This window comes from Curcuma longa, chromosome 4 (genome assembly GCF_044706935.1).
Source record: "Curcuma longa cultivar G26 ecotype Majalengka, Jawa Barat chromosome 4, ITB_CL_G26_1.1, whole genome shotgun sequence".
Taxonomy (NCBI): domain Eukaryota; kingdom Viridiplantae; phylum Streptophyta; class Magnoliopsida; order Zingiberales; family Zingiberaceae; genus Curcuma; species Curcuma longa.
This window is the reverse complement of record NC_133864.1, coordinates 41,383-63,843: the sequence shown is the minus strand read 5'-3', so window position 1 is coordinate 63,843 and position 22,461 is coordinate 41,383. Positions and strand designations below refer to the sequence as shown.

The 22,461-nt window shown below is 36.3% G+C and overlaps 1 protein-coding gene across 2 annotated transcripts; it reads right to left on the bottom strand.

The window, feature by feature from the left end:
- Window positions 1-1,739: 1,739 nt before the first annotated feature.
- LOC141826168 (putative serine/threonine-protein kinase At1g54610) lies at window positions 1,740-22,102 on the bottom strand. Of its 2 annotated transcripts, none has more exons than XM_074713412.1 (7): window positions 21,637-22,102; window positions 21,255-21,539; window positions 20,873-21,190; window positions 19,797-20,024; window positions 18,626-18,726; window positions 13,128-13,248; window positions 1,740-2,339 (listed from the first exon to the last, which is right to left on the bottom strand). In XM_074713412.1, exons 1-7 carry the CDS (start codon window positions 22,039-22,041, stop codon window positions 1,998-2,000), a joined length of 1,800 nt encoding a protein of 599 aa, XP_074569513.1. In that variant the 5' UTR covers window positions 22,042-22,102; the 3' UTR covers window positions 1,740-1,997. The 2 variants fall into 2 exon arrangements, with proteins under 2 accessions (XP_074569513.1, XP_074569514.1); XM_074713413.1 differs by having other exon boundaries at window positions 1,740-2,336; window positions 21,637-22,101.
- Between the last annotated feature and the right edge of the window lie 359 nt (window positions 22,103-22,461).

The following is a 22,461-nucleotide window of genomic DNA, read 5'->3' as shown; positions in this document are numbered from 1 at the left end:
TATCTAATCTATCTACATATTAAAAATTAGAAAAAACAACTCTCACATTGTTCAATCTACTAATACATGAAATCCTAACCCCTTTTATACATTGATGGCATGACTTATTCTTCTTAATAAATTTTTTAATAAAATTAAATAAATTTATCTAAAAATTAAATTGACCTTTTCAAAAATATTAATAAAGAACTCTACATTATTATATTTTCCTACACTTTCAAAAAATATTATTATTTATTAAATATTTCAACACTCTCTCAAACTAGTGAATCAAAAAATTTTATTCCCAACTTGAATATAATACTTTGAGAGCACTTGATTGGATACTCCTGGTTTATAGTTCGTTTGGTGTGTTTAGTTTGTTTGATCTGTCTATATGGTCTATCTGCTTGTTTACCTAGACTATGTCTAGTCTGTTTGTCTTGTGTGTTTTTGATTCTAGTTCTTTTGTGTTCTAGTTCTAGTTTTTTATTCGACTCTTGCCAAGGCATTGGCCATTGTGATTTTTTTGAATTTAAGGAAAAGGGTCCCAGAGGCTAAGGCCAAGATTTGAATGGTTTAAGGTTTAGACGGGAAAAAAAGAAGTTGGCTCTAACACCGTGTAATCAAACACCGCCTTCTAACTCTAAAAAAATAGAACCAGAATAAAATCAGAACCTTAAACAGAATAGAATCAGAACTAGAATCAAAATTTAAGATACAATTAGAACCCAAATCAAAACTCAAAAACTAAAATCTAGAAATCAGAACTAACACGCACACACAAAAACAGAACTAAAATCCAAAAATCACAAAACTAGAACATAGAAATCAAAAATCAAACCTAAAAATTAGATCAGACAAACAAACAAAATAAACAACAAACAAAGGAGTAATGAGTATTTGATTAAATGCTCTCAAAGTATTTGATCTCGGATCACGTCTCCGGTGATCTCGGATCACTAACTCCATCGGCATTCTCCGGTGATCTCGGATCACGTCTCCGTGGAGCTAGTGATCCGAGATCACCAGAGTTGTGCTCAACCTTGGCTATGTCCGAGCCAAAGGGAGTATTGCCGATGGAGCTAGACGTGATCCAAGATCACCGGAGACGTGATCCGAGATCACCGGAGACGTGATCCGAGATCAGTATTATATCCAAACTGAAAGTAAAAAAACTTTGATTCACTAGCTTGAGTAGTATTGAAATATTCAACAAATTTTTTATAATATTTTTACTCGTCACATTTACTTCCAATAAGATAGCAAATGCGATGAGTAAAAAATTGTAGTGACATATATTTAGAAGTACGTACGTCAATTTGCTTAGCAAATTAAATGAAAGGAAAAATTTGCAAACGTAGTAAAGAGTTACCTTCACACAATTGCTCATGCCTTGCACAATGCAACAGAAACACCCATAATAAAATTTGCCCACAACTGTAGTTACGATAGTGAGATCATGATTAGGGATGATATATAACCTAATATTATCATCGCATATGATGCAACATAAGTCTTCTCGCTTCGGTGGATCTGGATGGCAAAAGGCAAAAGGCAAAATGCAATTAGAAGTTACAATTGACAAACATGAAAACGAAGACCTTATTGCAAGCAATTATAAGTTGCAGTTAACTTGAATGAAAAAACAAAAAGGAAAAAAACATACCCTTGACTGATGCATTGTTTGATATTGAATATTAAAGACCAAACTAAGTTCTTGCTACCATCGAAGAATAGTTTCTGCAAATGGAATCTAATAAATTAAGCCACAAGTGGACATTGATGTCGTATAAAAATAACCAAACTTGGCATCTAGTTCCAACATCATGGGAAAAGGGGAAAAATATATAGACAAACTGATGAGATGCTTCTTCTCAAACTCTATAACAAGCTCACTATGAAAACTTTGTATTCATAACAGAAAAATGAAAGAAAGGACTATGGTGGTAGATGCTCATAAATCTTCAACCAGTGGCACTATAGTGGGGCGAATATCAATTGAATTAGCTGGTGATTTATCGGACTTGATCCCTGCCTATATCCTTGTGGCCTTCGTTGGTAGAATGAACAGTGTCAAATTGCTTAGATAGAACAGAGTTCCGCACATTTGTAACTGGCGGCTTCTTTCCCTTTAGGAGGCCTCCAGCAACAGAATCACCTAATGGTCCTGACCATGCAACTGTTGGTCCTTTTGGGTAGGGAAATATTGTGCTGAATGAAGCATCTGAATGATCAAAGGAAGCATCTACATTATGGGAAGGCTCCAATGGATATCCAAGAGCACGATCCTGGTGTGGAGGAGGAAATTTTTCACTCTTACTCTTTGCATTTGCATGAGTAATAAGACGCATTTTCTGCTAAAACCAAAAATAGGTGTTAGTTTTAGTTCATTACAAAAAAATAGTCATATGCACAACTAGTGAACTAGAAACAAAAGTACCAGAAGCACTATTTTGGCAGGATACAAAAAGATGTCAATGACTGTTTGTGAAATAAAGCTTATGGAAAATTAAGTTACTGATGATACCACTTCAAAGTTTTAACTAATTTCATATCAGTTTGCATCGGTTGATGTAGACCCTAATGAACAAGAAAAGGATCCAATAATACCATAATGTGCAAAAAATGAGAGATATTAAATCCTCAGACTAGGGGGCAGGTACATGACAATGTAACAAGGAAGATATCTAATGAGCACTTCCTCATAACAAGTAAAAGGACCACAGTTCAATTTCAAGCAACTTCTGAACAAAGTGGTACAATATATCCAATCAGGCTGCAGACATTTGCACCATTTTTTTCCCAAAAGATTTAAGTTTGATAGTGAAGAATTTTGCAAAATAAACAACCAAGGCTATCAATAAAATGAATTATATAAGATAAGATGCTGTCTGTGGATTATCATTGTTTCCTTGTGTGATGATTGGAGCTATATGTTGGTTAAAGACAGATGAATCATAATAATCAATGCATGGTTTTACTTGGTCCAACTGATATATCCGGTTCATAGATTTGTGTAATGAGTTCATGAATTATTGCAAACTCAAAAGCTTGTTCACTTTTCCACCATTTTATTACCTGGCAAACTGAGAAGCATACTTTTCTGCTACCAATGGAAATGGATCAGATAGGAAATTAATCATTCCAAAGGAACTGGACCCAAACAAATAAAAGGCAACCTGGTTTACCCTGATCTTCCATTTCTACTAAAAGACAATCCAATTCACCGTATATTGCTCCAGTCAAAAGGGTGTTAAGGAAGGAAAGTGCCTTTATCAATTGTAGCCTTTACAGGTGGGTATCCTAACTACACCTTCCTCTTTCTTTCAAACCTAATTGCTCAACTTATTCAAGGATGACTAATTGCCGCTATTTCACACAAGAGGCAATGCACAACCATTGTTTCCACTCTCCAAAAACAATTCAGGTAAGTGGTTATTTTCCTTTTTGGTTACTTCTGATTCTTTTTCCTACTGATGCTGTGATATATTTGGTAAGTATAACGACTGCAGCCTTCAATCCTGATGTATAAAACTAGGATGAATGGATTCTGCTTTTTACAACAAGAATGTAATGCAAACTAGGAATTTAATTTTTAAAGTCTTACACATTAAAGAAGTTTTTCATGATATTATTTCTTTCATAGAATTTAATTTATTTCCATTTTTGTTTTGGTTGAAGACTTCAAAACCACCCTACTCTGCATGTTAAATCATCCTTTGCATCAAAATATTCTTCGTCAGTTGTATTCACTGTGAGATTGTTCAATTGTAGTGCTGTATCAATTGCTATTAGAGTCACACTAATTCATTTAGGTATCCTCTTGTCCTATCTTCTTGTTTTTCATGCTAGATTCCTCTCGCCACCCCCCCCCCCCAATGTGAGGATCTGTTCACAGGATTCCTACTATGAAACCTGCCAGATTCCCAAAGCCTCTTAACTTCCTCCTTTTTCCACCACCCACATCATCCAACAAGCATTTCTGAATTCGCTTTTCTTCATCCCAGCGTCGCCACTCACAATCCTGCCAGTACAGTCCGCTGAATACACATCCTCCTTATGTGCCACCATCTCCATCTCCTACAGAAACTAGTGGAAGCAACCCTTTTTCCTCAAAACCACCCTCATCGCTTCCTACAGAACCAGAGCTGAAAGTCTATCCTCTTATGGGTCTGCAAAATACACCCACAACAAGTCTACTCTGATCTACAACAATGGTCTAATTGAACCTCACATCCCTGCCCTTGCACTGGATTCCCCTTCCAGTGTAATGTGTGAATAGGAAAACCTTGTGCGTGATTCATGTTGTCCACTGCCCAAGTGACCTCTACATGCTGAAGAAGCCAACAGATTAAATCTACTAACATGGTTTTCCAGTAATACCGAGTGTCTGCTTGCTTGCAAATTGTTTTCCCTCATCAATCCTCGTTTCAAGCATATCTCGAGATCAACAGTCTACACTGACCATGTGTCTAGAGGTCAATCTCACTTTGCAACCTCGTATGCAAGATCCGCCCAAGAATTTTTACCATGCTAAAGAAGCCAACAACAAAGCCTTATCCCACTAGATGGGGATATGGATCCTTCTACGTTATTGGACTTTATCCCCTACTATATCATCATTTATATTTAAATATATTTTATTTTATTTTATTATTGCTAACTAGATTTTTTATTTTCCTCTTTCTCGTTTGATGTGCACATTTATCATAGTTTCATATCACCTAACTAGAGCATTTATTGGTCGTCTAAGTATATGCATGTACCATCTTAAACGTATCTTTCTAAATTTTCCCTCAATAGGTACAATCCCAACTTTCTTTTTAATATTTTTATTTTTTATCTTGTCCATTCTTATATATCCACATATCCGCCTTAACATCTTTATCTCTACAACTCTCATCTTGTGCTCGTGTCATAACCCAATATTTTACTCCATAACTACCGTTTTGTAAAACTTTTCTTCAAATCTTAGAAGTACTTTACGAAGTACTTTACGATACCTACTGCTTACTTAAGTTTTCCCTCGTCAACACCTGACGCTTTCCTCCATGAACTTCATATGCAAGATCCACCCAAGAACCTCCCTTAAGCACTTGGCATCAACTTGGTCTTCACCTCCTAAAATGCAAATTGTCCACCAACCGCATTCCCTATCTGACTTCTTTGCACTAGCTCAAACATCCCTCGTTTCAAGAACAGTTGAAGAAAAATAAGTAGAGATGAATGAATAATATTCTCGCACATCATTTCTTTATTCAATATGAGAATATATACATTGTACAACAATTGTATATAGAAATAAAAAATAATAAATGAAATTATTACATTCCTTGCTAAGAGGTTTTCTTCGTGATCAAGTTTTATCAGAATAGGATATTCTTTATATCAAGAATCTCTAAGATCTTGAGGAATAATTATTTCCTTGAGGAATAATTATTTCCTTAACACCCTCCCGCAAGCGAAACGGGGAGGCACACACCGTGAGCTTGTCTCGAAGAAGGGCAAAACGATGCGAGGACAATCCTTTTGTGAAAATGTCGGCAACTTGATCTTTGGTAGAGATATACTGAATCAGAAGTGCCTTTCGAGCAACACGCTCACGAACAAAGTGAAAGTCAATCTCAATATGTTTTGTGCGCGCGTGAAAAATTGGATTGGCAGTGAGAAACGTGGCGCCAACGTTATCACACCAGAGAACCGGTGGTTGTAACATGGGAACATGGAGCTCACTGAGAAGCGACTGGAGCCAACATAATTCAGCAGTGGCATGTGCTAAGGCACGATATTCCGATTCAGTACTAGAGCGAGCAACCACTTGCTGTTTCTTAGAATTCCAAGAGATAAGAGTGTTGCCAAGAAAAATACAATACCCAGTGGTAGATCGACGATCATCAGGACATCCTGCCCAATCAGCATCAGAATAAGCAGTCAGACCCAGAGAAGATGAGGGTCGAATAAGGATACCATGGTGTGGCGTATGCCTGAGATATCGAAGAATACGCTTAACAGCCACCCAGTGAGAGGCAGTGGGGGATTGCATAAACTGACATGCACGATTGACAGCAAATGCAATTTCAGGACGTGTAAGAGTAAGATACTGAAGGCCACCAACAATACTCCGGTAGGGCTGAGGATCAACTAAGGGATCGCCATCATGGCGAGAGAGGGATGAACCAGAGGCAACAGGAGTGTGAAGGGGTTTTGAGTTATGCATCTGGGCTCTAGTCAATAAGTCTGTAATGTAGCGAGATTGGCTAAGGAAAAGACCTTGGGGTGTGCGAAGCGCTTCAACACCAAGAAAATAATGAAGGTTACCCAGATCCTTAAGAGGGAAAAACTCACCCAGTGTGCGAACAACAGAGGCAATGTGAGATGGTGAGTTGCTGGTAAAAATTATATCATCGACATAAACCAAGATATACGCCGTTATCTCAGAAGTATGATAGACAAAAAGAGAGGAGTCTGATTTAGATTCGAAAAACCCAAGGTTGAGCAACGAAGTACGGAGTGTCGCATGCCATTCTCGCGGAGCTTGCTTTAGACCATATATAGCCTTGTGAAGACGGCAAACATGATTAGGAAAATCAGGATGAATAAAGCCAGGGGGCTGAGACATATATACCTCCTCATGCAATGTCCCGTGTAGGAAGGCATTACTCACATCAAGCTGATGAATGGGCCATTCTTGGGAGACAGCAAGAGCCAATACAGTGCGAATAGTAGTGGGCTTGACCACAGGGCTGAAAGTCTCAACATAGTCAATTCCTTGTTGTTGGTGGAATCCCTTAGCAACTAAGCGGGCTTTATGACGATCAATGGACCCATCTGCCTTCCGCTTTAGTTTAAAAACCCATTTGCAACCAACAAGATTTTGATGAGCATTACGAGGAACCAAAGACCATGTACCATTACTAATGAGAGCATTGTACTCTGAAGTCATGGCATCTCGCCAAGCAGGATCTTTACTGGCACCAGAATAGTTGGTCGGCTCAGAATAATCAGCAGTGACAAGTAGAGCACGAGGACGAAGAGACCCTGTCTTGGCACGAGTGACCATGGGATGTAAAGAGCAAGCAGGGGCCCTAAGCAGACCCGTGTCAGGCTGTGCCGGCGGAGACTCCGAGGAGGATGGAACATCAATAGGAGGTGTTGTATCCCTGATGATAGTGGACGGGTTACTGGGCAGCGGCGATGAGCAATCATCGGCAGGAGACCCGAAGCCAACAGAGGTACCCAATATGGCTAGGGGAGGGGATGTAGATGATGATGGAGCATGGAGAGAAGCGGAGTCCCTGTGATTAAGAAAAGGAAAAGAAGTCTCATCAAAAACCACATGGCGAGAGATAAATATCCTCCTCGTAGGGATATGTAAACAACGATAGCCCTTGTGAGATAAACTATATCCTAGAAAAACACACTTGATGGATCGGAAAGATAGTTTATGACGATTATATGGGCGGGTAAGAGGAAAGCAACTGCACCCAAAAATTTTAAGAGATCCATAATCTGGAGATCGCTGAAAGAGCAACTCAAAAGGAGAACAATAATTCAGTGTCGCAGAGGGAAGCCGATTGATCAAATAAACCGCAGTAAGAAAGGCTTCATCCCAGTAGAGTAAGGGCATAGAAGCGTGGGCTAGCATAGCAAGGCCTGTCTCAGTGATATGACGGATTTTGCGTTCGGCAATACCATTTTGTTCACTTGTGTAAGGGCACGACAAGCGATGTTGAATACCTTGTAGTTCAGGAAGATTGTAAATCGAGCGAAATTCTCCTCCCCAATCAGTCTGTATAGCTTTAATTGATTTATTAAATTGATTCTCAACAAGAGCACGGAATCGGAGAAAGGTTGAGAGAACCTCAGATTTGCTTTTAAGAGGATAAATCCAAGTATAGCGGCTAAAATCATCCACAAAATGCACAAAATAGCGATACCCATGTATAGAGAATTCCGGAGATGGTCCCCAAACATCAGAATGTAATAGATCAAGAGGTTCTTTTGAACGAGACTGAGACAACGGAAATGGTAGTTTATGAGCCTTACCAAATTGACATGCATCACAAAAGGAAACAGTCTTATTGCCTAAAATAGGTAAACCATAATGAGAGATAAGTCGAGCAACTGTAGCAGATGCCGGATGCCCCAGACGATGATGCCATGTGCTAGCAGAAGAGCGCTCGGTAAGATAAGCAGACCGCTCGGTAGATGGTGCACCGGTCTGGGCTAGACGATAGAGACCATCTTTAAGGGTACCGCGAAGTAGTTCCACCTTCGAAGCCTGATCCTTTATAACACAATAAGTCGGATGGAATTCAAAAAAGACGTTATTGTCAGCCGTAAAACGAGCAACACTGAGTAGATTTTTAGTAATGGCAGGCACATGTAATATATTTCGAAGTTGCAATAATTTGGCAGGACTAAGAATAGATGAGTCACCAATATTCGATACGGGAAGAGTCGTACCATTGCCAACAATAATTTGCATAGTACCTTGATAAGGAGAGTGTACTTGGAGATTCTCTAAATCCGCTGTAAGATGATCGGTGGCGCCTGAATCGGGATACCACGCAGGATCAGAAACTGTTGCAGGTTCGGCTATCAAGGCTGATGGTGGTGGAGGAGAATTAAAGTTTTGGTCGAAACGACGTCGACATGATGATGCAGAATGACCTCCACCGTTGCAGATCTGACACTTTTGTGAAGTACGACAGTTAGCAGCGATATGACCAAATCTATCACATAATTGACACCTGGGCCGTTTATTTCCGTTTCGGCCACCGCGGTAAGCACGACCCCCGCGTTGCTGATTATGGGTCGGAAGCTCGTGGGTGGTTATAAGAGAAGCTGGATTCGGGTTCTCCGAATATGAGGTTTGATACTGACCCAGCGAAGAAGTATAGTATGGTCTGTGAGGGTTGTGAGCCCCCACAGTGTTCGTAGGAGAGAGTCTACCAGCAGAGGAACCCCTGAAGTAGCGTTTGTCTGGAACGACGCCTCTGGGTGATCCGAGAGATAGATACGCCATGGGAGATGGCTCGGTGCCGTGCAACTGCTCCAGTCGTTGCTCATGAGTAAGTAGCATGCCGGTTAACTCTTCTATACTTACGCCTTCTCTCTTGGTTGTTATAGCAACCACCATAGATTCATACTCGGGTCCGAGTCCCCCGAGAATATAGAGCACCAGATCAGTCTCTGGAACTCGATGTCCAGCACCTATGAGATCGTCCGAAATTGACTTCATCTTTTGCAGATATTCGGTCATGGATAGTCCACTTTTCTTCATCGTCTGTAGTTGGAGTCGGAGTTGCATGAGACGTGCACCAGATTGTGAGGCCACCATTTTCTCCAATGATGCCCATAAGCGTCTTGAGGTGGTGCAGGAGGGGCCGACAACTTGAGCCAAGACTTCCTCCGACAGTGTTGAAAGAAGCCAACTGAGGAGACGTTGGTCTTGCTGCTCCCAAATTTCATATTCGGGATTAGTTTTGGTCTCTTCTACAGTACCATCTTCCTTCCGAGTTACTATCGTCTCGGCTGGAATTGTAGACTCGCCAGAAACAAATTGGATTAGACAATGACCTTTTAGCACAGGTAGTACCTGGGATTTCCAGAGGGTGTAGTTCCTCTGGTTTAGTTTTGTTGATATTTGGGTTGCGAACGACGTCATAGTAGGTGTTGACAGAATTCCGGCCATAGGATCGTTGGAGTTTTCCTTGCGCTCTGATACCAAGTTGAAGAAAAATAAGTAGAGATGAATGAATAATATTCTCGCACATCATTTCTTTATTCAATATGAGAATATATACATTGTACAACAATTGTATATAGAAATAAAAAATAATAAATGAAATTATTACATTCCTTGCTAAGAGGTTTTCTTCGTGATCAAGTTTTATCAGAATAGGATATTCTTTATATCAAGAATCTCTAAGATCTTGAGGAATAATTATTTCCTTGAGGAATAATTATTTCCTTAACAGTGCCAGATTCGTGCCTCTCAATGCCTCGGACTGTAGAAAGCCCTTTTCCTACAAGCCTCAAGAAGGAAAGTCTTCATTTCTCTTTCACTACTCTATAACTCTTGCCCATTCATGAAAGACGAACTCTCTAGACACCAACACTGCAATCGTTTGAGAGCTTAACACCCCTCCCACTTTGCCTTAGTAAATCCTCTCCTTAGGCCTCAGCTTCCTTGTTGCAAGGTTGTATCTACCTCCCTATAAAAGCAGAAACAGCCCACTGGAATAAATCCCATTCTAGCTTAGGGAAATGCTATTACTGGAATCTTGTTCAAGGGCTACATCGGTAAAAGATCGAATACAAATACAACTTTACATAGAAGAACGAGCTATTCCATAAGATTTCATCCAAGTCCAATTGCAAATCTAATAAGGATCTAATACTAGTACAAGGGGAATTGTAAGATTACAAAGCAAAGCTCATTCACCACTTCAACATCAAAGAAGATTTACACAATCCCAGCAGAATCACATGTTCTATTTTGAAAACTATTTTTGTTTAATTTATTGGTTAGTTTAAATTTTCTGCATTTAATAACTTTTCTCACAAAACCTTGACAAAAAAAAACACCATGCATAATATTTTTTCTGTTTGCCCTAATTTAACCATCACCCACTACATTTAATCCAAATCATAAACTCATAATTTAAGAAAAAAAACTTCATTGTCCTTAGTGTATCATATTACTTAATTAATAAACTTTATTACCAAACATGACTGAAATAAAATGCCACTATTGCTACTAAATACATAATGTAGATCTTAAGAGAGAGAGAGAGAGAGTAATAAAATGGACTAGACTTATATAGAGGAGTTTAGATTTATGGAATGTAGATCGGACATACTAATAGATTTAATAATTATTACCATTCACACATGTAACTCCATAAATAATATAAATTCTCACCCATGATCATATTATCCTGTTGTTATCAAAGTTATAGCCAATACCTATACTTAGAGAAGAGACAGACCTACTCTAAGAATAATAATCAAAATATACCTAGATATGCCAAGACAAATGCCCTAGTTTTGATGCACGAGATGAACTAAATATATTATCATGTGCTTAGAGAAGAGACAGTCCTACCCTAAAAATAATAATCAATATAAATTTAGGCATGCCAAGATAGATATTGACAAATGATATGGCCCAAATATATATTTTGATGAGCTAATTTAAATTGAGGATTGATGTTAACACAGTCCCTATGGTTTGCTAAATATAAATGTGTTGGAGAACAAATTTTGGAAAGTGTTTATGTTAGACTGATTTTGACAACCACCTATAGAATATTAGCTTGAAATGAAATACAAACTTAAAAAAATGAATATGTCCTAAATTTTTTGACGAAGAAGTATATCTTATAAATGGATAGATCTAATATCACAAAGTATATTCAGTAACGATTATTACAAACCACCTAGTGATATGGCAGCTTTTCCTTTTACAATCAGGAACTTGAATTGTCTTAAATTTATTTAGCTATTTGAGATTAATTCTAATGCATATTTATTATACTTGTCAACTTAGTTAGCATTAATTTTTTAATTAAAGAATATGCTAATTTACTGGGAGACATCAAGTATGCTTCTTCAATTATATCACAGGTAATCTCATCCACAACATTACTATTTCCACATCCATGATTATGGAGATACAAATATCATTTTGGCCTCATGATCAATCTCATTATTTTCTTATTCATTAGAAGAGGTGAGTAAAAAGAAAATAAATTCACCACTCAAATCCTCAAGGAAAAAAAAAAGGATTCTATTATTCCTTACTGTAAGGGACGTCCAAAGAATGATGCAGAAGACATTATGCTCCTTAAAAGGTTAACCAAAGGTGTAACTACTACTCCTTATTGAAAATAAAGGCCCAATTGAAAATTCTAACATCTAGCTTGGAATCAACTTCTCCTTGGTGGGAGAGAATAATCAAAAAATAAACTTTAATTCTCTAAATTTCTAGATTTTGAAAAAGTTTATTTTGGTTGATTGTTTTATTTAGTAGAATATTATGGTAATTACTTTGTTTTGAGAATTGATAATTTATTTCAAGCTTGATCAAATCCAGGTAAAGGACTATTTTTTCCCTGGAATATTTAATTCATTTTTAATTTTATTTGGATTTGAGTCCTTAAAATGATCTTGATCCCCTCGTATTAGCCATTTTTGCATACTAAATATTCTGAGTTTTTCTCTGTGAGAAAATTTCTCAATTTTGCTGCTACATCAACATGCCAAACAGTGAGAAGGATTTACCTGATTCAATACCCTGGCATGTGACACTAGAACCAATAAGTATGCTGTAGATAACTAAATAGGGGTCTGTTTATGTGTGCCCACAAGACCACAATGATGCAGTAGACTATAATTAGAGGGTCAATGACACTAATCTATATATATTAGTCAAATCGTGCCATAATAACTTCCATTTAATTCATTTATAAATGTCTAAAGAACCAACATCAAGTTGGGATCTCAGCCCGGAACTTCTGACCAATAACTTCCATTTAATTCATTTATAAGTGTCTAAACTTCAAAAAACCAATATCAAGTTGGGATCTCCATCCTGGAACTTCTAACCAAGAATTTTCATTTAATTCATTTACATGTCTAAAGACCCAATATCAAGCTGGAATCTCCATCCTTGAACTTCAAAATAATTGCATACTGAAAAGGCAATTTTTCTGATATGGCTGCAGGGTGATATCAGCCTTAGTGTAAAGAGGGCATTCATATGTAAATATACCATGTAGCTACAAAAAAACAGTTATGTTTCTTTCTGTTATATAAAAAATCTTTTACTTCTCAATAGTCTTAGCAATCCCATTGTTGAAAAGTATTACAAAATCAAGTTTAAGATTTCCACACAGAGTGTTCCAGTTCTAAAGTTTTGGTGATCCATTTGGTTTGTAGTCCAGGATTTTGTATTGGAGCAAGGGCCAACCAGCATAGCCATTGCATCTTAAAGAGAGGCCTATGCTATTGCTCGAACAGTATAAGAGTATGCAAAACAACTATCTTGGTTAAAGCAAATATTGATTGAAATGGGATGCCAAAAAATGATATAAACATAACAATACACAGAATCCAACTGTAGGCTCTAGACATACATCAATATTTGCTTGGAGTTCAGCATTAGCATGTGGAGCAGGATCTGCTCTAGTAGCTCGATCACGTGTGCGCATCTTTTGTGATCCATTGACTTGGGCCTTTCCACCAGCAGCCCTTAACCTGCACAAGTAGATTCAATTACACTAAAAGGATATAGAGGAATTATTCTTCAGAAACTCTTCAATATATTGGAAAGCTTATTATAGAAGTCTATCAATGTATATTCTAGTATATATCCATTGCTAGGCCTATGTTCTAATTCATGAGAAGCAAATGGACAAAAAAAATCATTAATCAGAGAAAATTCATCTTCCAAGAAAGCTTTAAAATCACGAGCGATGCCAAAGCTTCGGTCTCCGATTAAAATGATACAGTTTTGGTAGAATATCATGCCACGCTAGTACAATTTTAATACTTATTTAATTGAAATATTAATAATCTAATTAATTTTAATTAATATGTTATAATTTTTAATTAATTAACTCCTCCATGCCTAGTCCCAAGCTCGGATAAAGAGGAGAGTTATGTTAGAATGTCAACCAACATCAAACATAAGCAAATATTATATATGAATATATCAAATTATTGTACTAATCTAGATTATTCCTTCGAAAGAATGTGTTGTAGGATCCAACTGCAATGTTTCGACAAAGACCACTACATCTCCATGAAAATTTGGATGTAATATTAAATATTCAAAAGTTCCCATACCCTAAGTTGGATAAAAACATACATTATAGGAATATTAATTGTCTTAAAATTGGAATAGGAAACGTTGGAACATTCATTGTAAAGCAACAAAGGGAGTAGGTCTATGATTCAGAGAAGAATTAATATTTTATTTTATACTTACAAGACAAAATGAATAGAGGAGAAGACAAAGTTATGGCACACAGAAAAGAGTAAAACGAAAAATAGAGAAATTATTATTGTAAATAGTTCGTTAAGAGACAAAGTAGTAATCTTAGGAAGAGAGATAAGATTATAGCTCTTAAAGTAGTGGTAGCAACTATTAATGTAATTAGTATATATATGCACTAAGTCTAGTAATGGATAAACTTAATGAACACATCCATAGCATGTTACCATGATGCATGTTGGTTGCAAATGATATTATTTTAGTCGATAAGACATGTGAAGGGTAAATTCTAAGTTCAAATTTTGATGCGAGATACTAGAAGTAAAAGACTTTAAGCTTAGTAGAGTAAAAACAAACTATATAAAATTTAAACTTAGTAGTATTAGATGTAGCAAGACAATTGTTAAGTTAAGGGATGACGAATTATCTATAACTGAAAGTTTTAAGTATCTAAGATCTTTTTTGTAAAAGGATTAATAGAGATGACTTATATTTGATACAAGTAAGATGGTTGAAATGGAAGATGACATCAGATTTTCTTTATGATCGTAAGATACCTTTAAAAGTTTAAAGGAAAATTTTACAAAATAATGATTAAACCTGATATGTTATATGACATTGAATGTTGCATTATAAAGCAAACACATAAGCACAATGTAAGGAATCCTATGCGATAAACAATAAATCGCAGCGGAAAAAGGATTCCTTTAGTGATTCTTGTGAAAGCAAACTCATACAAATTTAGATCTACAATATCCTATCTAATAGGGTATACCTTTGTTGCGTGTTCTTCGCTTATCCCGCTTGTCTAAAGTTTGTCGGATCTCTTGCATATTCAAGTGTTTGTACCTCTATGCATATCCACACAAACACTCACTTTTGGAGAAAGTTTTGGTTGCTAGCAACCCTTTGGTGGTGTAAGCTTCGGCCAAGAAGAAGAGAGGGCAAGAAGATGAACATCCATTGAATTTTTGGAAGAAAAATTCTTTTATACTTAAGCCATGAATACCAAAAGTTTTCAGACTTTTAGTATTCCCTCATCAATGCATGATTAATCCTTATTAATCATGCATGATGAATTTAACTTCGTCTTTTTCAATGCATGATTAATCCACATTAATCATGCATGATGAACAAGTCTCGGCCATCCAATGAGCTTAATTGTTCCTTTAGTCAAAATAAAATGAACTTATCTCCAAAATAGAATGTTATTTGTGTGTGACCCAATAGGTTCTCGTAACATTGACAATGTCTCTAAAACTCATTTTAGAAACATAAGCAATGAGTAGCACCTAACAATGCATCATTGCTTCCCAAGTGACAAGAATGTCGAGATTCGACATAACCTTCGTGAGTATGATAATGTATGACCATGTTCTTCTTATCTTCGATATCTAGATTAATCAATAAGGCATAGACTGTGTCATCCTCTTATCAATCTTTGTGTTTCTTGATCCCCAGGTAGACTCACTCAAGCAAATGAGCTCAATATCTCATATTGACTCATTTGAGCATGGTCATGCATTTAGTAGTCCTACTCTATCAAGAGGTCTCAAAATATCACTCCTGTCATATTGGAGGAATAAATCACATCTACATCACTCACATCCCTCCGCATAATTTGTTACATACCAAGTAATCGCCTTTATAGTCCACCCTGTTACAGGTGACGTTTGACGACACCAAAGTACATAACTCCTTATGTAGGAAACCATAGTGACTTTAGGTCTAAGGATTATTCATACCAATAGTCACATGAGAAAGTTTATGACACTCATATAATGATCCATGAAACTTTCTCATGGCGAGTCAATTCAGTATACATTCTCTAATATATACTCATGTGTCAACTCGATATCCCATATCCATGACTTATGAGATCAAGTCATCCAGTTGACCTACATGCTAGTCTTAACACATTAATATCGTCCAAATATTAATGCTTGACTAGGAATGATTAAAAGTAGTGTTTTCTACATCATCTCACTATCGACTCAAACAATTGATATGATGTAGATTAGAACTAATTATCCAAGGATATTATTATACTTAGTTATTTGGCATAAACATAAAGTAAGTATAACAATCAAAAACCTTGTCTTTATTAATAATAGAATATGATACAAAAATCCCTAGTCAATCATCACATAATTGGCTCTAGGTCTACTATTAACACACAAGATAAGAGTCATAGAGATGAAGATGTTAAAGTGGATGTGCAGATACACAAGGATGAACAAGATAAAAAATAAGAATATTAGAAAGTTGGAATTATACCTTTTAAGAAAAAAATTCCGAGAGACATATTTAAGATGGTATAAACACATACTTAGACATTCAATAAATGCCCCAATTAGGTGATGTGACACCATGACAAATACACATATTAAAAAGGAAGAGAAAAGACTACAAAAGATTTGGTTAACAACAATAAAATAAAATTCATTTAAATATTAAAAATATAATAGGGGATTGAGTCTAATGGCATAAGAAGATCCATATAATCAACCCCACTTAGTGGGATAAATGTTTGGTGGTGGTTATTATTGTTTAAATATTAATTAGATTGTTAATACTAATTAATTAGATTGTTAATACATAATACATGATTATTATTTCTATTTTTATTTATTAATTAATATGAACATCTCAGTCCTTAGAATAAATATGTTTGCAACCAATTTAATTTTAATATATAGTTTTAGTTACTTGTGAATTGTAATTTTTTTTTCATTTTATAATGATTTACACTTATAATTTATTCATCTTAGTAGAATCCGGAATAAGCAATAAGAAAATGACACTTTCTTTAATCCTCTGTAAATTAAAGCATGTTTTTTTTTTTGAATTGGAACAATTTCTAATTTAAAGGCTTGAAAGATTTTTCATAATTTTAATTTTGTTTAAAATTAACACAAATATTTTTTATAGGTTTATGCAATTGTATTCGTGAAAATTTGATAAAATTTTTGAATATTAAATATATTTTATTTTGTTTGGTAAAAACTAAATTAAAGTGAAATAATTCAAAATTTTGTAGTTTAGATTTTGTTTTATTTTTCCCACTTAACTACAATTAAGAGTGGACAAAATCTATCTTTTTAAAATTTTTAAATTTAAAATACTATATTTTAGGTTTAAATTAGATTTTGCAATTTTATGATTATGTTTATTAAATTTTATAAGTATAAAATTTAAAAAAATATATAAAAAATGAAACTAGATTTGAACTTTGACTCAATCAAAATTTAAAATTTTAGACTAAAAATTTTTCAACAAAATTAAATTCAAATTTAAAAATTTGTTATACTTTTAAATTGAACTAAATAAATTTTTTTAAAAATAATTTGATATGATGAGTGCCCATTGTTGCAATCATCATGTATTTTCAATTATATTCCAATAAAATAAATAATGAATAATAAATAAATTATTTTTTAATTTAATTAAATAAATTTTTATTTAATCAAAGCATTATTTTAACCTTAGTTGTTCCTTTAACGACTCAAACTAAAGTTGAGAGAAAGATATAAAGTAGGAGGAGAAACTCGATAAAATCTTATCAAATCCTAATTTTCCCGTTGCTTTCTTCTATAGTCTTTTGGTCTCTTTTGACATCATAAAAGTTAGGACATGAAAAAAAAAGGTTGATGTCGGATACCAAATATTATCCTATTTAAGTTTTTACATTTTATTTTTTTTAATTTTTTAAATAACTAATTACTAAATGAAACTAATATTTTGAATTTTGGAGTAAAGTGGAAGAAAGTTTAAGGGTGAAGCTTATCAAAAAGACAGAGTAATTATAATCAAGTGGGTTTAAATCGAAGACAATTTAAATTTATTTTGATCAATTTAAGATTGAACTAAGTTATATATAGATAGTTTGGTTGAATTCTATTTAATTTAGGATAGAAGTATTTTTAAAAAAGTTAGGAATTATATTTAATTTTCTTTTTCGCTCATCCCTAAACTCTCGCAAACCTCTTCTTCCTCTACTCGCCATGCCTACGGCTACTGCCACCGTTGTGCTAGCCACCTGCCACCACACCCACCACTACTGTAGCTTGTTCTCTTCATGTGCTCTTTTCTCCCTCTCTCTCTTGGTCTCTCTTCTCCATACCGATCCTCTTTTCTATCTTCCTCTTTGTTTCTGCCACCGGCCGCCACTTTAGTACCAATGTCGAAGAGTCTCAATGTTTGTCAGCAGGCAAAATGATAAATTTTTCCTATGCCAACCGACATGGCTTGGCACCTCAATCCATGCTTCAAAGTATATAATTCATGCACTAAATAATGAAAGAAATAATAATTAGGTAGAATTTAAGTTTTATGCATCATTACACAATACTTAGGAAATTAATTTTGTAACCAGTTAGAACAATAGACCCTAAAACAATCTGGCATACAATTTAATTATTTAGACTGATTTAGCATCAAAGAACACCATCATGTTGCTCCTAAAAATCAAACAAAAGAAGAAAGACACAACAAATTATCACCTTTTCATTTTCTCTGTAACAGAATACGCTGATATTATATGAAGATTTAATTGCATAATCTAAAGAAAAGTTGATGCATTCTGCTAAAATACTGAGCTCATGAACCTGATTGAAACCAAGTGTGTCACTCAAATACCTCCTAGTTTCTTCATCTCTCCTTTTAGCATCCATCTCCTTGCTTGGGGGATATTTTGGAAGACTAGAAGGATCACAAGCATATGGTTCTGTATTAAAAAACTAAAAACAAAAACGTTGGTAAGTGATATAGAGAATCATTGTATACCACCAATTTGCAAGTAATGCAGAGAAGCACAAGTGAAGTATTCTGAATAGATATAGCGGGACGCATAGGCCTCAACATATTGAATATCAGGAAAATTGATATCATAATCCCTGTTTAGAATTGACAATTTTGATCCCTTCAAAACCAATATCCTAGTGAATGTAAGTTCTTTCATTACAGAAATTGATCAAGGTAGAAAGAGGCTTTGCATAACCTGCTGTTGATTTGATACTAATAAGGATGCTCTATGCAAAAAAATAATAGCTCATAGAAAGTACAAGTACACTGGATTTCCTTGCAATTGCCACAATTGTATTGTTGCTGCAAACAAGAAAGCACAGCTTCCAAAAACATAAACAAGTTGCCGAGGATAACCCTGATTAAAAAAAAAGAATTTCTTTTCCTAAATAAAAAAAGTAGTTTCCATCCCTATCAGTAACCAACACGATTCCAATTCCTAAACTAAGAAACAGTAAACAAAAATTATCTTAGATGCTTAGCTGTTAGAGCACCTGAATTCATCAAGTTGATGTTTCAGCTAGAATACAACCAAAGAGCTTCTAGATCATCACACTAAGCCAAAACCTGAATTATCAGTAGTTCTTCTATGTTGATTTATCGTTTCAACTTCACAGTCTAATTAAAAAATCAGCAAGTAAAGGCTTTTTATCGCACTCCTAATTTACACAAACCAACTGATGTTACAGCTTTGTGAATGGTGCATTATTTTGATGATGCATAATCTAAGCCAAAAGAGTTCACAAATCGAGCATGAGTAGATACAAGTCATTATGAAAATTTCTATCAAACTATAACAAAGCCATCTCAAGTTATTAAGCAAAGAACAATATAAAGATCAAATTTTAGATCTATATGAGTCATTATTCCATTGCAACTAAAAATTGTGCAATGTGCTCAAAGTAATCAAGAAGCAAATCATTCATGTATTTAAGAATCTATAAGGAATGCATAGCTCAAAGCTCATGTGATAAGAGAAAAGCCAATTAAAAATAAGAGACATTACCTCACTATTTAAAGCAGCTGTAGCAGTTTGACGTTCAGCTGGATCTATTGCAAGAAGAGTTTCAACCAACATCAAAGCTGATTGTGGGAAGTCTTTAAAGGATTCTCTGATGCAACAATTATAAGGTTGTTGGGGTTTAAATATTGTAGCATGTGGAAGCTTTGACTTCTTCCAATATTCTTCTGAAGGAGAACCACATAGTTTGAAAATTTTGTGCAGCTGCTCAACCTGATGATCATATGTGATCTTAGACAAGACTTAAAGTATCATATACACTAAAATGAACTTTTGAGGATCTACTGATTAGAATGTCTCAAATTCATCAAACACAAGCAAATTTCAAGTTGCAAATATGAACATCAAATTTCCACAGCCAAACATTTTACAAACTGGTTTCTCATTAATCCAAAAATGCCACCCACCATATCTAACACTCAGCATTTTTGTATGCTCTCAGAAAAAGTATTTTTATTCATTGCACCCTTGTTTTATCAAAACATTTGGAAAGTCATTCATGTATAACTCAAGACTCCTACATTTTGGACATCCAAATAGCCAATAACGATACTAGAGGTATCTACCATCATAACTTCTAGCCCCCATTACTGTCTTTAAAGTGATCCTAAATTAGCTAGCAAGATTGTAACTTCAACCTCAGTCAATGGTTGGGCATTCCAAGCGGCCATACCAAATCATGTTCCCAGTTGGGTTTCATTATTATTGTACATGACTTTTTGTTTCTATAAGATTTCTTTCTTTTGAATATTGTAAGAACAATGTTAATCCTCTTTGATGTGTGTTAGCATTCTTACTAAAGTTTACAAATTTGGCAGCAACTGTAATTGACTATAACTACTGAGGTGCCAATGCAACCGTCCTTAGCATCATGTCTACCCTTCAGTGTAAGGATTCTGTCCCTAAACAATAATTAACAGAATAATTTGTCCTCCAACAACTAATGGGTTTTATTTTTACAGATAAAGAATAGTGAAGTCTCATTAAGCAATATAGATAACCACACAAGATTAATGAGCTCAGTTTTCAATTGAGTAAGAATTGAAAGTTCCAAAACCTACCTCAGTCCTCCCAGGCATAATAGGTTTCCCTGCCAACAATTCTGCCAATATACATCCCGCACTCCATAGGTCTACACCAATAGCATAATCAATGGCTCCAAGAAGCAGTTCAGGAGGTCGGTACCAAAGAGTGACCACCCGACTTGTCATGGGGTGCTTGTGGTTAGGATCAAAGAAAGAAGCCAAACCAAAGTCTGCAATCTTGAGTACCCCCTCATTGTCGAGTAGGAGATTGGAGCCCTTAATGTCACGGTGCAGCACACCATTGTTGTGACAATGCTCCAATCCAGATAGCAATTGATGCATATAGCACTTCACCTGCACAAAGTGAAACTTTATAACATGAACTACAAGAAAGTTCACGCTTCGATTAGAACCGAACCTGAGGTACTGTGAACTTGATAGTCGGGCTGGAGATAAGACCGGCGAGATCATGCTCCATGTACTCAAAGACCAAATACAAACTACAAGACATCCTGGAAGTCACCAGGCCCTCCAGCTTCACGACATTGGGATGATCCAAATGCCTCAATATAAGGATCTCCCTAGCCATAAATTTCACGCTCTCCGGCTCCATGATTTCGAATCGGACCTTCTTCAAGGCCACGATTTTGCCTGTCAATGTGTCCCTAGCCTTATAAACATTACTATAAGTTCCTTGCCCAATCTGGACTAGAAAAGAAATGGCTCTAATTAGTAACTAAAGAAGTGAAAAATGAAAGAAGAAACGGGCCTCGGAGTTCACAGAGAAATCTTGCTCTTGCCTTGTCGATCTTCTCAAAGGAATCAGCCCGCCGGGGCATCCATCCCTGGAGGGCTTCGCCGGCGGCCCGGGCAAGCCAGGAGGGCCAGCCGGCGGCGACCTGCTCACCATGAAGATGCCCCGGGGGGTTGCTCAGCCTAGGGTCCGGCCTCGGTCGGCAACGCCTCGGTTGTCGCCCCTCACCCGGCCGCTCTACCTGCTCCTCCTCCTCCTTCTCCTTCTGGGCGACAGCGTCGGGTGCGTCGTCGGAGGTCTCAGCCCTAGGGAGGGAGGTCCGGGACTTGCGGACGGATGCAAGGGGCGCGGTCGCAGCACGCCTCTCCTTCTGCCGACGGTGGCTCCGGTGGAGATCGAGGGAGGCCGGTGTGGGTGGAGCGGAGGCCTCCTTGGTTTGGACGCAGCCCATGGTTCAGCTTTTCGCCGCCATCCCAAAGTGGCGGGCTGGGGGAGGGCGGGGCGGCCAGACCGAAGAACAGGCGAGAGTGGCGATCCGAGGATTCGCTGCCGGGTCTACTGAGGGGCTCAGGCACTGAAGCCTTGACGAAGTGAGCGGGCGGTGACCAGAAGGGAGGTGGTGAGATGTTTCGCCCAAGCTGTGAGTGAGAGAAGAGAGGTTGGTGTGGATTCATGCAACGTAAATTGAACTTCTCAATTTATTCCCTTTTTTTTCTTTGGAAAAAAAAATCTACTTGAGATTTAGATTAATTACTACTATTTTTCAAGTTTTCGTGCACACCAAAAAAGACTGTAATCTTAGATTTTGTTCTGATTTAAATATTTTCCTTTTAAAATTATAAATTAAAAAACCGAATTGATAGATATTATT

Excerpts from the sequence above, each read along its gene's own strand:
- LOC141826168 (XM_074713412.1), bottom strand. The coding sequence starts at position 22,041 with ATGGGCTGCGTCCAAACCAAGGAGGCCTCCGCTCCACCCACACCGGCC. Across the intron at positions 13,249-18,625 it reads AGAGATGAAGAAACTAGGAG|GTTAAGGGCTGCTGGTGGAA; the intron begins GTATTTGAGTGA and ends CTACTTGTGCAG. Across the intron at positions 2,340-13,127 it reads AACTCCAAGCAAATATTGAT|CAGAAAATGCGTCTTATTAC; the intron begins GTATGTCTAGAG and ends TTTTGGTTTTAG.